General features: G+C 54.3%; 1 protein-coding gene and 1 pseudogene across 1 annotated transcript; both read right to left on the bottom strand.

Annotated features, from left to right (window-relative positions):
* Positions 1-2,240: 2,240 nt before the first annotated feature.
* On the bottom strand, positions 2,241-4,644 carry LOC125525942 (annotated as a pseudogene).
* A 1,650-nt stretch (positions 4,645-6,294) lies between these two features.
* Positions 6,295-8,690, bottom strand: LOC125521152 (protein NRT1/ PTR FAMILY 8.3-like). The gene is made up of 5 exons (XM_048686200.1): positions 8,436-8,690; positions 8,197-8,299; positions 7,888-8,105; positions 7,286-7,806; positions 6,295-7,208 (listed from the first exon to the last, which is right to left on the bottom strand). The coding sequence occupies exons 1-5, from the start codon at positions 8,487-8,489 to the stop codon at positions 6,374-6,376; spliced, it is 1,731 nt and encodes a 576-aa protein (XP_048542157.1). The 5' UTR covers positions 8,490-8,690; the 3' UTR covers positions 6,295-6,373.
* Between the last annotated feature and the right edge of the window lie 3,292 nt (positions 8,691-11,982).

Here is an 11,982-nt window from a genome sequence, read left to right as displayed (position 1 = left end):
GTAGTTCAAACTTCCAAATCTAACCTGATGGCCAGGGGCGTAGCTTTCAATCTGCTCCAGATGACCAAGCGAATTGGCCCGCAGTGCAAAGCCGCCGAATACGAAGATCTGTCCGGGGAGAAAAGTCTCGCCCTGGATCGCATCGCTGTTGATGATCGGAGAAGCCATCGGACCTAAAAGTGACGACACAGAGGAACTCTCAATGAAAGCACCAATGTCGGTGTCAAAACCGGTGGATCTCGGGTAGGGGGTCCCGAACTGTGCGTCTAGGTCGGATGGTAACATGAGGCAGGAGACACGATGTTTTACCCAGGTTCGGGCCCTCTTGATGGAGGTAAAACCCTACGTCCTGCTTGATTAATATTGATGATATGGGTAGTACAAAAGTAGATCTACCACGAGATCAGAGAGGCTAAACCCTAAAAGCTAGCCTATGGTATGATTGTTGTTCGTCCTACGGACTAAAACTCTCCGGTTTATATAGACACCGGAGAGGGCTAGGGTTACATAGAGTCGGTTACAATGGTAGGAGATCTACATATCCGTATCGCCAAGCTTGCCTTCCACGCCAAGGAAAGTCCCTTCCGGACACGGGACAAAGTCTTCAATCTCGTATCTTCATAGTCCAGGAGTTCGGCCGAAGGTATAGTCCGGCCATCTGGACACCCCCTAATCCAGGACTCCCTCAATGAGGCTGCGGCGGAGCAGCACCACGCCCCACAGCCGCTGGTGTCGTTGGCCTCGACGGAGCAACGCCACTCCCCACAGTAGCATTAGCCGGCGCGGGAGGCCGAGGTCCAGCACGCCCGATCGCCAGCTTGGGAGGCCGAGGTCCACCACGCCCGACCGCGGGCGACACCCCCGCCGTCAGCGTAGGTCGCGGGCCGATCGGAGCTCCCCGTCCAGCAATCCCCGGGCCCTGAAGCGACGGCCAAGAACCCAGGCCAATCCCGCCCCGACCCAAGGTGGCAGCAGCAGCCGGAGTCGGCGGCCTCAGGCCGTTCGCTCCACCACCCCGACCCATGGCGGCGGGGTTTGCACCGGCCGGCGCCGGCGGCCGCGGCGACTCCTGCACCGCGCCCCCACGCCCAGTCCCAGCCGCTGGCAGCGCTGTAGTGGCGCGGCCGGACCCTGGCAGCGAAGCCGCCCCACCTCGGCCAGTCCCACCCGAGGCAGCGCCTTTGCCTGGCGACGCGGCTGACCCGCGGCCAGCCATAGCCGGGGCGGATGGGATGCGCCGAGTTCTACCGGTTCCACACGCTCGGAACCCGGACTTGCCGCGCCTCGGAACCCTAGCCCGAGTAGACAACGGCGAAACCAGAGAAGGAGCGATCGATCGAGTGCATGGGGCGTCGCAGCGAGAAGGAGTAGCGGTCGGGTTAGCCTGGGCCACATACCCAGCTAACCCTGGCCCGTCTATGCTCTGGCCCAACTCACCCAGAGCCGGCCCAACTGCACACGCTCCCAGCTCACGGCCCAAAAGGAAATTCAAACGCAGCACCCTCTGAACGGCGATCCTGATCTCCTGAGATGCCGGCGATGACGCCACAGCCGCCGTCGGCGCCCTAGACGCGATTTGCCGGCGCACATTCTTCCTTCTCTTAACTGTGATCCACGATTGCGGCCTAATCAAATCGAAAAGAGTAAGATTTGGAAGACTTACCTTCGGGAGGGGACCTTTCCATGGTCTGATTGCCGTCGCCGCCTTTCTCCGGTGAACTACGCGACGAATCATTTCTTTCTTCTCTCCCGCGTGCAATCCAATTCTTGTCGGATCATCAGGTGGCAGAACACTATCGATCGTTGTTGCCACTTCATCTTCGTCGTACCCTGAATTAAAAAAACTCACGTATGAGATCTGACGGAGTCGGAGTCGGAGTCGGAGTCGGTGGAGAACTCGCCGGGATCCCATCCCCGTCGTCGTCCGCGTCCTCCTCGTCCGGATCCGCAAGAGCCCAGAACTGGCTTGCAACTCGCCGGCCATCACCGGCGGCTAGGGGCGGCTGCGCAGCCGCGGCCGTGGCCCCGGTCGCCCGCCCAGTCGCCCGTTCGCCCATCTCTTCCTGTCCTTGAAAATTAATTTGTGGGGATCTCTGAAACATTAGTACTACAATGTACAAGAAATATTTTAGATTTTTTTGGTGCAGCATCAATATATTAAATGAGATTAATACAAGTAATATAACTTTAAGTACTCCCTCCATCTCCCTTGGAAAGCGTGTCGCACTGCATTGTGGAGTAGTATTTATGTTGCATATAAAAAACATTTTTTGCATATTGTAATTCAAATGTACTGTTCACCTGCAAAGCTTGAAATTTCTTTTGGGGAAATAAAAAGGAAAACGTTCTTGGGGTGGGTGGGTACACCTAAGCAATTCAGCCACACCTTTTCCCCTTCAAACAATTATTTCGGTGGCCTCTTTAGCTTTTGTATCTGATGGAGCAGTAAACGAACTGCAACAGGTTGAGCGTGCTGAGAGCCGCCATGAACCAGAAGTAGTCAAGGTGGCCCTGGTCGAGGTTGTCCGAGATCCACCCCGTGGCAGACGCGACGGCGCCGAGCAGGGCGGAGTTGAGGTAGCTCCCGCCAGCGACGGCAAGATGCGCGAGGGCCGTGCCCAAGCTCTTCATGGATACTGGGGACTGATCGTAGAAGAACTCGAGCATGCCGATGCTGGTGAACACCTCGGCCGCGCCCAGCACGAAGTAGCACGGCGCCAGCCACATGATGCTCATCGAGCTCGCCGACGCCAGCCGCCTCGTCTCGACCGACGCGGCGTACGCCATGGCGGCCGCGGACAGCGCGAGGCCGACGCCAATGCGCTGCAGCTGCGTGAATCCCCTGTGCTCGCCGGTGACGCGCCGTGCGAGCGGCACCAGCACGGCCTCGTAGAGGGGAACCCAGATGAGGACGCTGACGAGGTCAAATGTGGAGAGCGATGCCGGCGGCACGACAAAACCGCCGACGCGGTTGTCCATGGTCATGCCAAGCTCGATCAGCGTGGTTGACATCTGCGCGGTGACCGCGAAGAAGACGAGCATCGACGCCCAGACGGGTGACATCCGAGCAGCATCTTTAGCTCCTCCACCTGCGACACCGTGCAGAGCCGCCACGGGCCCTTCTTCTCCGACGACGCCAGCACGATCGCGGCCTTGTCAAAGAACCGGAATTGCCTGGTGTGCTGAGCCATGCCATTTTCGTGCAGGGCCGAGGTGTCATCGGGCAGCTCGAGACGGCAATTCCTCGCGGCAGCGACGACCACCTGGCAGACCCTTGTCAGTGGGCTACCTCCCACCCCCAGTGGCTTGTGCCTGTAAATCTTCCCACCGGAGACGAACACGGCGAGGCCGAATCCTATGAGCACCGTCGGGATTGCGTACCCGACGGTCCACCCGATGTTGTCCTGCACCCAGACGAGCAACGTCGCCGACAGCAGCGAGCCGATGTTGATGGAGAAGTAGTACCAGTTGAAGAAGGAGCCCTTGGCCACCCGCTCCGCCGGGTCGGCGCCGTCGAACTGATCCGCGCCCAGGGCCGTGGCGCAGGGCTTGATTCCGCCGGTGCCGAGGGCGACAAGGTAGAGCCCCAGGTAGACGGCGGCACGATGGACACCGCCGCTCTCGTCGGAGGAACGAGGCAGGAGCCGCGGAAGCGCCGGCGATGAGGTCATGATGAACATCCCCTGGCACATTGTCAATGAAAAAGTTTCAGAAATGCTGCACAGAATTTTTTGTACAGTAACTTCAGAAACGTTGCAGATTAAGGTGGTCTGATAGCATTCTGGTTGTCTCGGCTTACAAAGATGTAGACAGAGAGGAACACTGCAACAGTCGAGTATCGGCGTGAGGAAGCAGCTGCCGACCCAGGTGGAGACGTTCCTCGCGGCGTCGACGTTGCTCTCGTGGAGCACCGTGGTGACTGGTGAGGTAGGTGACCAAGTTCTTGGCGACGGCGGCGAAGCACAAGCATTCGCTGAATTCGGCGCCTGATTTAGGTCCAAGGCTCAACATGTTACTCCTCCTGTATGGAAAATGACAAAATGTGGAGCATGAAGAAGTTTTGTGGAGCACCTAGAATGAAGAAGCATGCTCTCCAGTTGCCGGTGCTGTGCTTGAGAGCAGGCTGTCTGTTGACATCAACCGTTCCATCGCTCGTGTACCTTGAATATTCGTCCTGAACAACAATGCAGAGGCTATAAATTTGGTTACCAATTTCCGCACTTAGGATACCAACTGGACAGCAGGGATAATGCATGGTTGAGCAGAGAAAAATCCATCACCTGTGGCTGTGGACGCAGGCAGCGATGGCTCAGCAGTGGGCTCTCCTCATCTGCTGCTTCCATCTGACACTCTCTCTCTCTCGGTGTAGTCTTCAGAAGAAGTGCTCTTAGGAAGTTCCTGAGAAGAATTCTGTGTACGCGGAGCTATCAGGAACTTGTTATCTAGAGACCCCGTTGTGTAGAGTGATTGGACAATACAAAAAGAGAAAGAAAAGAGAAGGTCTATCATGAGAAGCAAAAAACACATGATGTAATTTTCAGCGTAATTGTACAAATGGCAGGAGAACAAGCTGACTTTTTCTTCTTCTGATTCCACGTTGAGCTGAACAGCGAGAGAGACCTGAGTGACGACGGATGCGGCGGATGAGACTTGTTTTCCTCAAGAGGAAGACGAATGCGGCAGCAGATTCGTATCTCCTACTACGCTCTCGTTAAAAAATGAGCGGCATCTTGTTAAATTAAACTAGTCTCTACTAGCTACTAAGCTAAGCTAGGCTACAACGTGCTAAACGGACAAGGAAGGCGGATGGAGACGATGCTCCTGGAGCTGCCTGCTGCGCCGTCAGCATCACTCACTCACTGGGTCACTTTACAATACTAGTTCGCAACCGGTTATTTCCACGTCTCTTCCGCATAAATTGGAGTAGCACTATTTTATTTGGGAAAACAGTTTCCCTTTCGCTCATCACTATAATAGGTCGTCTTTTGTAGGAATTTTATAGAAACTCTATAGAATAGGATTTGTAAAGGAAAACAAATTGAAACCCTTTGGTTTATGGGAATGGATTCCTGTTCGTATGTAGGATAGAAATCAATTCTTCACATTTTGAAGGAAAAAAAACATTGGCCTAGACTCAATTAAAAAATTCCTACCCTATGCACCAAATAGTATCTCTTTCTCTATAAAAATTGAAATGCATGTCATCTCACTTACTATGATTTCTCTATTCCTATAAAATTCCTATCCTATGAACCAAGAAGGCCTTTCTCATTTTCTCTTTTCCGTTCTGTAGTACTCCCTCCGTTTTGAATTACTTGCAGTAAGAATGGATTGAAATTGATGTATTTAAAACTAAGAACACATCTAGACATTTATTTTTACAACAAATATTTACGGACGGAGGTATATCACACCGGCTGAAGGCCGATCGCTGCACATGCAACGAACCTAAATTGCTTAGGTCATCCCATCTCTCTCTTTCTCACCATGTGCTACTAACAGGAATGGGTGACACGAACCAAATCAATACATGAATCAAATCGTTCTGTTCTTACGAATCAAATCATTGTGTGCTTACGAATCAGACTTCATGTGTTGCTCCCCTAACGGCTTGTGCTGCCGCTGATCGTGGGAACTAGGATACATATGGAAGGCCAATGTTTAATCAAGTGAAAAAAGGAAGGAACACGGCGCTCATCACTGCTACAGTCCATGAGATCGATTTATGGCTGTAGCATTGCATTGTTAGCGCGTTTACAACACAGACACTCAAACCGCCCGCACCCGTTTGAACCGTATGGTTTGAACATATTTTGTCATCCAACACGGTCCTGTATCGATTCGCAGGCCAGTCCGGACGCATTTTTTCTGCAAACTGGGGAAGGGGAGCTTTGTGGGCATCCGAGCTGCTTCCACGCCCACGACTGACAAACCTGGCCCGCCCTAAATCCTTCTCCCTCGCTCGCATGCTTTCCTGCCCGGCGCCAGCTGCCCGCATTCATCCCGCTGTAGGGTCGCTCTGCATTGACGCCGGCCCGGAGCGGACGCAGCCCTCACTGTCACTCGCATTGAAGCAACGCGCGAGCGCCGCCAGTGTCGCGTCTCATTTGTCCGTGCCTGTTCAATGCCGAAGAGACGTTTACTATACGGGACGGGATAGATATCTAGCATGTCCGTTCAGTGCAGATTGATAAGTCTAAATTTTTTCAATACAGATATCTAGTTGTAATAACTGTCAGGGTGAAGTGCTTCATGCAAACTGTGGCACTTATCATTTGGGATTATCTATCACTATGATGGAAGAGGCTTACTTTATTGTGATCATCATATAGAAAAGGATTTAAACTTTAAACTCGTGTCAAGTGTCCACTATTTAGGGTGAAGAAGCTGTCTTCTCTCTACACCGCATGGAGTAGTGCACAAACTGCGCCAGGTTGAGTAAGCTGAGAGCAGCCATCATCCAGAAGAAATAGTCGAGATGCCCTTCGTTGAGGTTGTCTGGGATCCACCCAGGCGCCCCGCCACGCGTGGTGACCGCCGCCACGACACTGAGCACAACCGTGTTGAAGTAGAACCCGGACGCGATCGAGAGCTGCGCGAACGCCGCGCAGAGGCTCTTCATGGCGCACGGGGCCTGGTCGTAGAAGAACTCCGTCATGCCGATGCCGGCGAAGACCCCCGCCGCGCCGTGCAGGGCGTGCGACGGCGCCTGCCACAGGATGCTCATCGGCACCGGCACGTTCTGCCCGGCCAGGCCGCTGGCTCGCGCGACCGCCAGCCTCTTCGTCTCGAGCGCCGCCGAGTAGACCATGGTCAGCGCGGACAGCGCGAAGCCGACCCCGAGCCGCTGCGTCTGCGAGAAGCCCTTGCCGTTGCCGGTGCAGCGCCGGGCGAGCGGCACCAGCACGGTCTCGTAGACGGGCACCCAGACGAGCACGCTGAAGACGCCGAAGATGGAGAGGGAGGCGGGCGGGATGGCGAACCCGCCGACGCGGTTGTCCATGACCATCCCCTGCTCGATGAACGTCGACGACAGTTGGCCGGTGACGGCGTGGAAGATCACGAAAGATGCCCAGACGGGGAACATCCGCAGCAGTATCTTGAGCTCTTCGACCTGTGTCACCGTGCAGAGCCTCCAAGAACTCGTCGGCGGCGCCACGCATGTTTTGTCCGAGTGGGGCAGCATCATGGCAGCCTTGTCGAGGAATCTGAAGATTACAATCGGATAGTTGGCTCAGTGCAAATGTTTGTTTCCAAATGAACATCTAGACATTATCTGAAGTACCTGAACTGACTCGTATGCTGAATCATGTGGCCTGATTCAGACGAACCGGTGAGCTCGTGGAAAAGGGAGACGTCGTCCGGCAGCTGCATACGCCACTTGCTGAGGGCCGCGACGACCACCTGGGAGAGGCTGGTGAAGGGGCTCACTGTGGGTTCTCTAAACCTGTACACCCTGGAGCCACCAAGAAACACTGCGAGGGCCAAGGCCATGAGCGCCGTCGGGATCGCGAAGCTGACCCCCCACCCGACATTGTCCTGCAGCCAGACAAGCAGCGTGCTCGACAGGAGGGAGCTGAGGTTGATCATGAAGTAGTACCAGTTGAAGAAGGAGCCCTTCTTGGCCAGCTCCGCCGGGTCGGCGCCGTCGAACTGGTCGGCCCCGAAGGTCGACGTGCAGGGCTTGATGCCGCCGCCGCCGAGCGCGGCGAGATAGAGCCCCGCGTACACCATGGTGCGATGAACCTCGCCGCCGCTGTAGGAAGATGCTGGGGCTGATGCTGACACTGCGAGGACCAGCATTCCCTGACAGAATCAAGTGTTTATCAGAGTTGCAACTTGCAACTAAGAGGTTTGTTGATCGTTATCTTGTGTACTAGAACTTACAAGGATGTGGACTGGGAGGGAAGCAACTATTGTCCAGTATCTTCCCAGGTAGGTGTCGGCCAAGAAGGCTCCGATGAGCGGCGTGAGGAAGCTGGCGCCGACCCAGGCGGAGACATTTCTCGCGGCGGCGACTTTGCTTTCGTGGAGCACGGTGGTGAGATAGGTTACCAAGTTCCTCGAGACCGCGAAGAAGGCCACGCATTCGCAGAACTCAACACCTAGGATGCGTTCAAGTAGCATGTAAGAAAAGGAGTAGATGGACACGAGTACAGTTTGCATGAATTGCTGTCCGAATTTTGATAGTATTACCTAAAATCATGTAGCATGCCCTCCAACGGCCTGTACTTCCCTTCAGAGCAGGCCGTTTGTTGATATCGACTGAACCATCGCTGGTATATTCTGAACCTACATCCTGCAGTACAGTACAAAAATATCTAAGTTGCACAGGATCGAGAAGATCGGAATTACTCGTATTCTTCCTCCTAACTGAAGAGATTACTCTCATGATCATCTCGATGAGAGAAAAGAAGAGGAGGCGAGAGATTTACCTGAGGATTGGTCTGTGCATTAAGCAGGGGCTTCTCCTCATCTGCTGCTTCCATGGCTGCCTAGAAAATGGAGCAGAAGGAGGGTTGGGCAAAGTGTTCAGCAGCTCACAGCAATTCGCAGGCAAGGCAAGCGCCTAAAAGCTAGTGGTCTGTGTGATCTTTTCAAATCTCTGGCACAAGACTTTTAGGTGAGAGGGAGAGAGGTGGGATGGTACTGAGCAATGGAGAGAGAGAGAGAGAGAGAGAGAGCACAACAGGGAGGACGGATGCTTCGAGGGGCGATATCGCTCGCCCAACCAAAGGCCGGCTTTATTCCCCTGCGTACTCACTCCGTTTTTTTAGTCCCCGTATAAAATATTAGATCAAGATCAAGCTTTGTAAAATTTGATTAACTTTATATTAAAAATATCAGCATTCACAATATGAAATCAATATTATCAGATACACCATGAAATGTATTTTTATACTATATAGTTTTAGCATTGTAAATGTTCATACTTTTTATATAAATTTGGTCAAACTTCGTGTAGTTTGACCCCGACCAAACTTTATACGCGGGATAAAAAGAAGCAAAGGGAGTACATGCCAGGGCTCATGAAAAAAATACTAGTTTCCAGATGTCAATTTTCTTAGAAAAACATTAGGGCATTTCCTAAAACTCGTAAAACGACACACTGATGTTGAAGTTGGCCATTCAACCATGCCCGCATACATTTCAAACCGGGTTAGAACAAAACCGGACAAATTTCATGTAAACATGCAGGAATTCACTTAAGTTCGGACATATTAATACATAAAACGAACGGCATTTCAGTTCAACTAGAAACTAAAAAAATAACACTAACTTGGAGCGGACGGTGACCTTGTAGACATGGTCGCCCTGGCCGGCAACACCACCATCGTCATCGTCGTCGTCACTGTCCTTCTAGCGGCGGAAGGGTGCAAGGACGCGGCAGCCATGCCCGGCCGTTGACTGACACTCGCGAAGGAGTCGCTCCGCTTCCTCCTGCAACGTGCAGACCGCAGCCATCCTCGTCGGTACAGAGGCCTTGTCACGAAAAACCCGAGAGTGTCGCTCATTCCAAATCTCCGAACATATGAGCATATGTAAGGAGTTAGTCTCCTTTCTGAAGTAGCAAGGCCAACCCTCACTAGAAGTCCACCATTGTTTGACTGTCTGAAAGTCGCTCAAGGGCTTGTCGATTGCATTCTCAGCCAGTCGTAGATTTCCACACTTTGATCGTAAAACAGCATTTAAACATTAAATAAAGAATTACCAAAATCATTGCGTCATTGTAAGCTTTGTGTCTTCTATAACAAGAAAGCTTTTTGTCTTCGGTAACCAGAAACTACTATGCGCCAGGTGCGGTTAGCAATCACAAATCCTGACATTGAGGTGACCAGAACCTAATCAAGGCATTGCCATTTTTCCATGTGCAATCAAGGAGAACACAAATATTGTTTCTTAGACAAGCAGCTTTAAAAATCGAGTTCATGTGGTGAACTAAAAAAAGCCGCATGATACCCTAAAGATACCCATTCGCACCCGGACAACCAATGGGCCTTCTGGCAGCTAAGAGCTCTAATGGGGCGACACATTTCGTCCGTCCGTATCCATTTAGGTCGGCACGGACAAAAATGGCGGCCCCCAAACTTAAATCGTGTCCGCTGACGTCCGGGCCGACCCAAACTCTTCGTCGTTCGCCGCGTCCTCACCTGATGGCCACCCAACCATCACCGGTCAACTTATTTATGACGACCACCGACAGCGGGCCCACGCGTCAGCCAATGGAAGCGTCCTTTTTTAACCACGCGTGCGGCGGGGTCGGCCTCATCCACTTCTCCCGTCCACATCTGCCCCCTTCCCCCCCCCCACTCCCTTTGCTTCCTCGCTGGCGACCGCAAACCCTAGCCATGGGCCTCTTCGGCAACAGCAATGGCAAGGGCAAGGGCAAGGGCACCCCCGGCGCCTCGTCCTCCCGTGCTCCCCTTCCCCTCCTCCTCCTCCGGCGGCGACGCGTTTCCGCCCTGGTCGCCGGCGCCTGCACATTCCGGTGCACCAAGCGCGGTGGCACTGGGAGTACATGCAGCCATTGTCGTACCCCGATGTCACGCTGCCGCACCGTTGGCATCTGGATCCGCAGCGGATCCCAGTGCCGGCGGTTCCTCGTACCCAACGGGCGCACGACGACGAGGTGCGCAGGCGCCGCGCGCAGCTCACGCCGGAGCAGCGTCGGCTGCCAGAGTACGCCGCCGACTCCCCCAACTGGGAGGCGTGGTTCGCCCTCAAACACGAGGAGCAACGGCGCTCGGGTGTTGACACCGTCCCGCCGCCGTTCCCACCGCCGCCCCCGCAGGTAGAGACGCAGGACATGAAGGCGGAGGCGGAGTACCAAGCCGCCCTCGAGTAGGCCCTGCAGCACGCGCTGGAGGCTAGCCTCCTCGAGGAGGACACGCACTGGGATGGGCTGGAGCAAGCCCTTGCCCTGTCGGCAGCGGGGGACTCTGTCCACACCCCGCTCTTCGTGCCGCCACCGCCACCGTCGCCGCTCGTCCAGTCCAAGCCGGAGCCGGAGCCGACGCGTAAGCGCTCCCCGCCTCCATCCACTTGGCCGGAGGAGGCCTACTTGTGGACGGGTCAGTACCGCGAGTGGGTGAGCGCGCCTCCCGTCCACTTCGCCGCGACGCCGGAGGAGGAGACGGCCCACCTCGAGCGATGGAAGGAGCACTGGCTCCGCCAGGAGCAGGCCGACGGCGAGGAGCAGATGCGCTACGAAGCCATGCTCCAACACGACGCGGAGGCGCTCCGGCTTGAGGAGGAGGAGGAGGAGCGTGCACGGCTTGCCGCAATGCCGCCGCCCCAGCAGACGCCGGAGGAGGCTGCCCTGGCAGGGTACCAGGCGGTGTTCGGGTGGGCTGGCCCTGCTCCGGTCTTCATCGACCTCACCGACGACGGCGACGGCGACGGCAAGGGCAAGAGCAAGGCCGACGATGTCTAGGGCAGCGTGCCGGGCGGCAGCAGGCGGACGCAAACTTTTTGTAATGTTTTATTTAATGTTTATTAGATTTAGATGGACTTTGGCCGGCGTTTAACCGGCCACTTTATATTTAATTATGTTTATTTATGTTTATTTCGTGCAACTTATTATTATTTTTTCATGGTGGCACATTTGGGTCGGCCTCTCCGTTGGGCGGTCAAGCCGACCCATTTTAAAATACAAACGCGCACGTCCGTCTGGCCGATCTAAACGGACAAAAAGCGACAAAGGACGCATCCGTTTGGGTGGAGTTGCTCTAAGGAACCAATTATGGACACGGCTAATGGCGTCGTGGGCATGCTTGAAGACAGCATCATTTAAGAACCAAAGAGAGCCGGGCCTACAACCCAGGATAGCTGACATTTTGAAACTGACATTTCAGAGTATATGTGCCAATGTGTTGTGCTTGCAGGCTGATTGAAGTTAAGAATTGCAGGCCGTCAGTACTCTTTACTATTTTTCAGTCCCAGCCAAATGTTCGGCCATTGTCCAGTCACTGTTCCTGGCAT

Source organism: Triticum urartu, chromosome 7 (genome assembly GCF_003073215.2).
Source record: "Triticum urartu cultivar G1812 chromosome 7, Tu2.1, whole genome shotgun sequence".
Lineage (NCBI taxonomy): Eukaryota > Viridiplantae > Streptophyta > Magnoliopsida > Poales > Poaceae > Triticum > Triticum urartu.
Note: the sequence above shows the minus strand (reverse complement) of the source record. Positions and strands in the feature narration are given on the sequence as shown.

Excerpts from the sequence above, each read along its gene's own strand:
- LOC125521152 (XM_048686200.1), bottom strand. The coding sequence starts at position 8,489 with ATGGAAGCAGCAGATGAGGAGAAGCCCCTGCTTAATGCACAGACCAAT. Across the intron at positions 8,300-8,435 it reads ATGCACAGACCAATCCTCAG|GATGTAGGTTCAGAATATAC; the intron begins GTAAATCTCTCG and ends ACTGTACTGCAG. Across the intron at positions 7,209-7,285 it reads CAGCATACGAGTCAGTTCAG|ATTCCTCGACAAGGCTGCCA; the intron begins GTACTTCAGATA and ends TGTAATCTTCAG.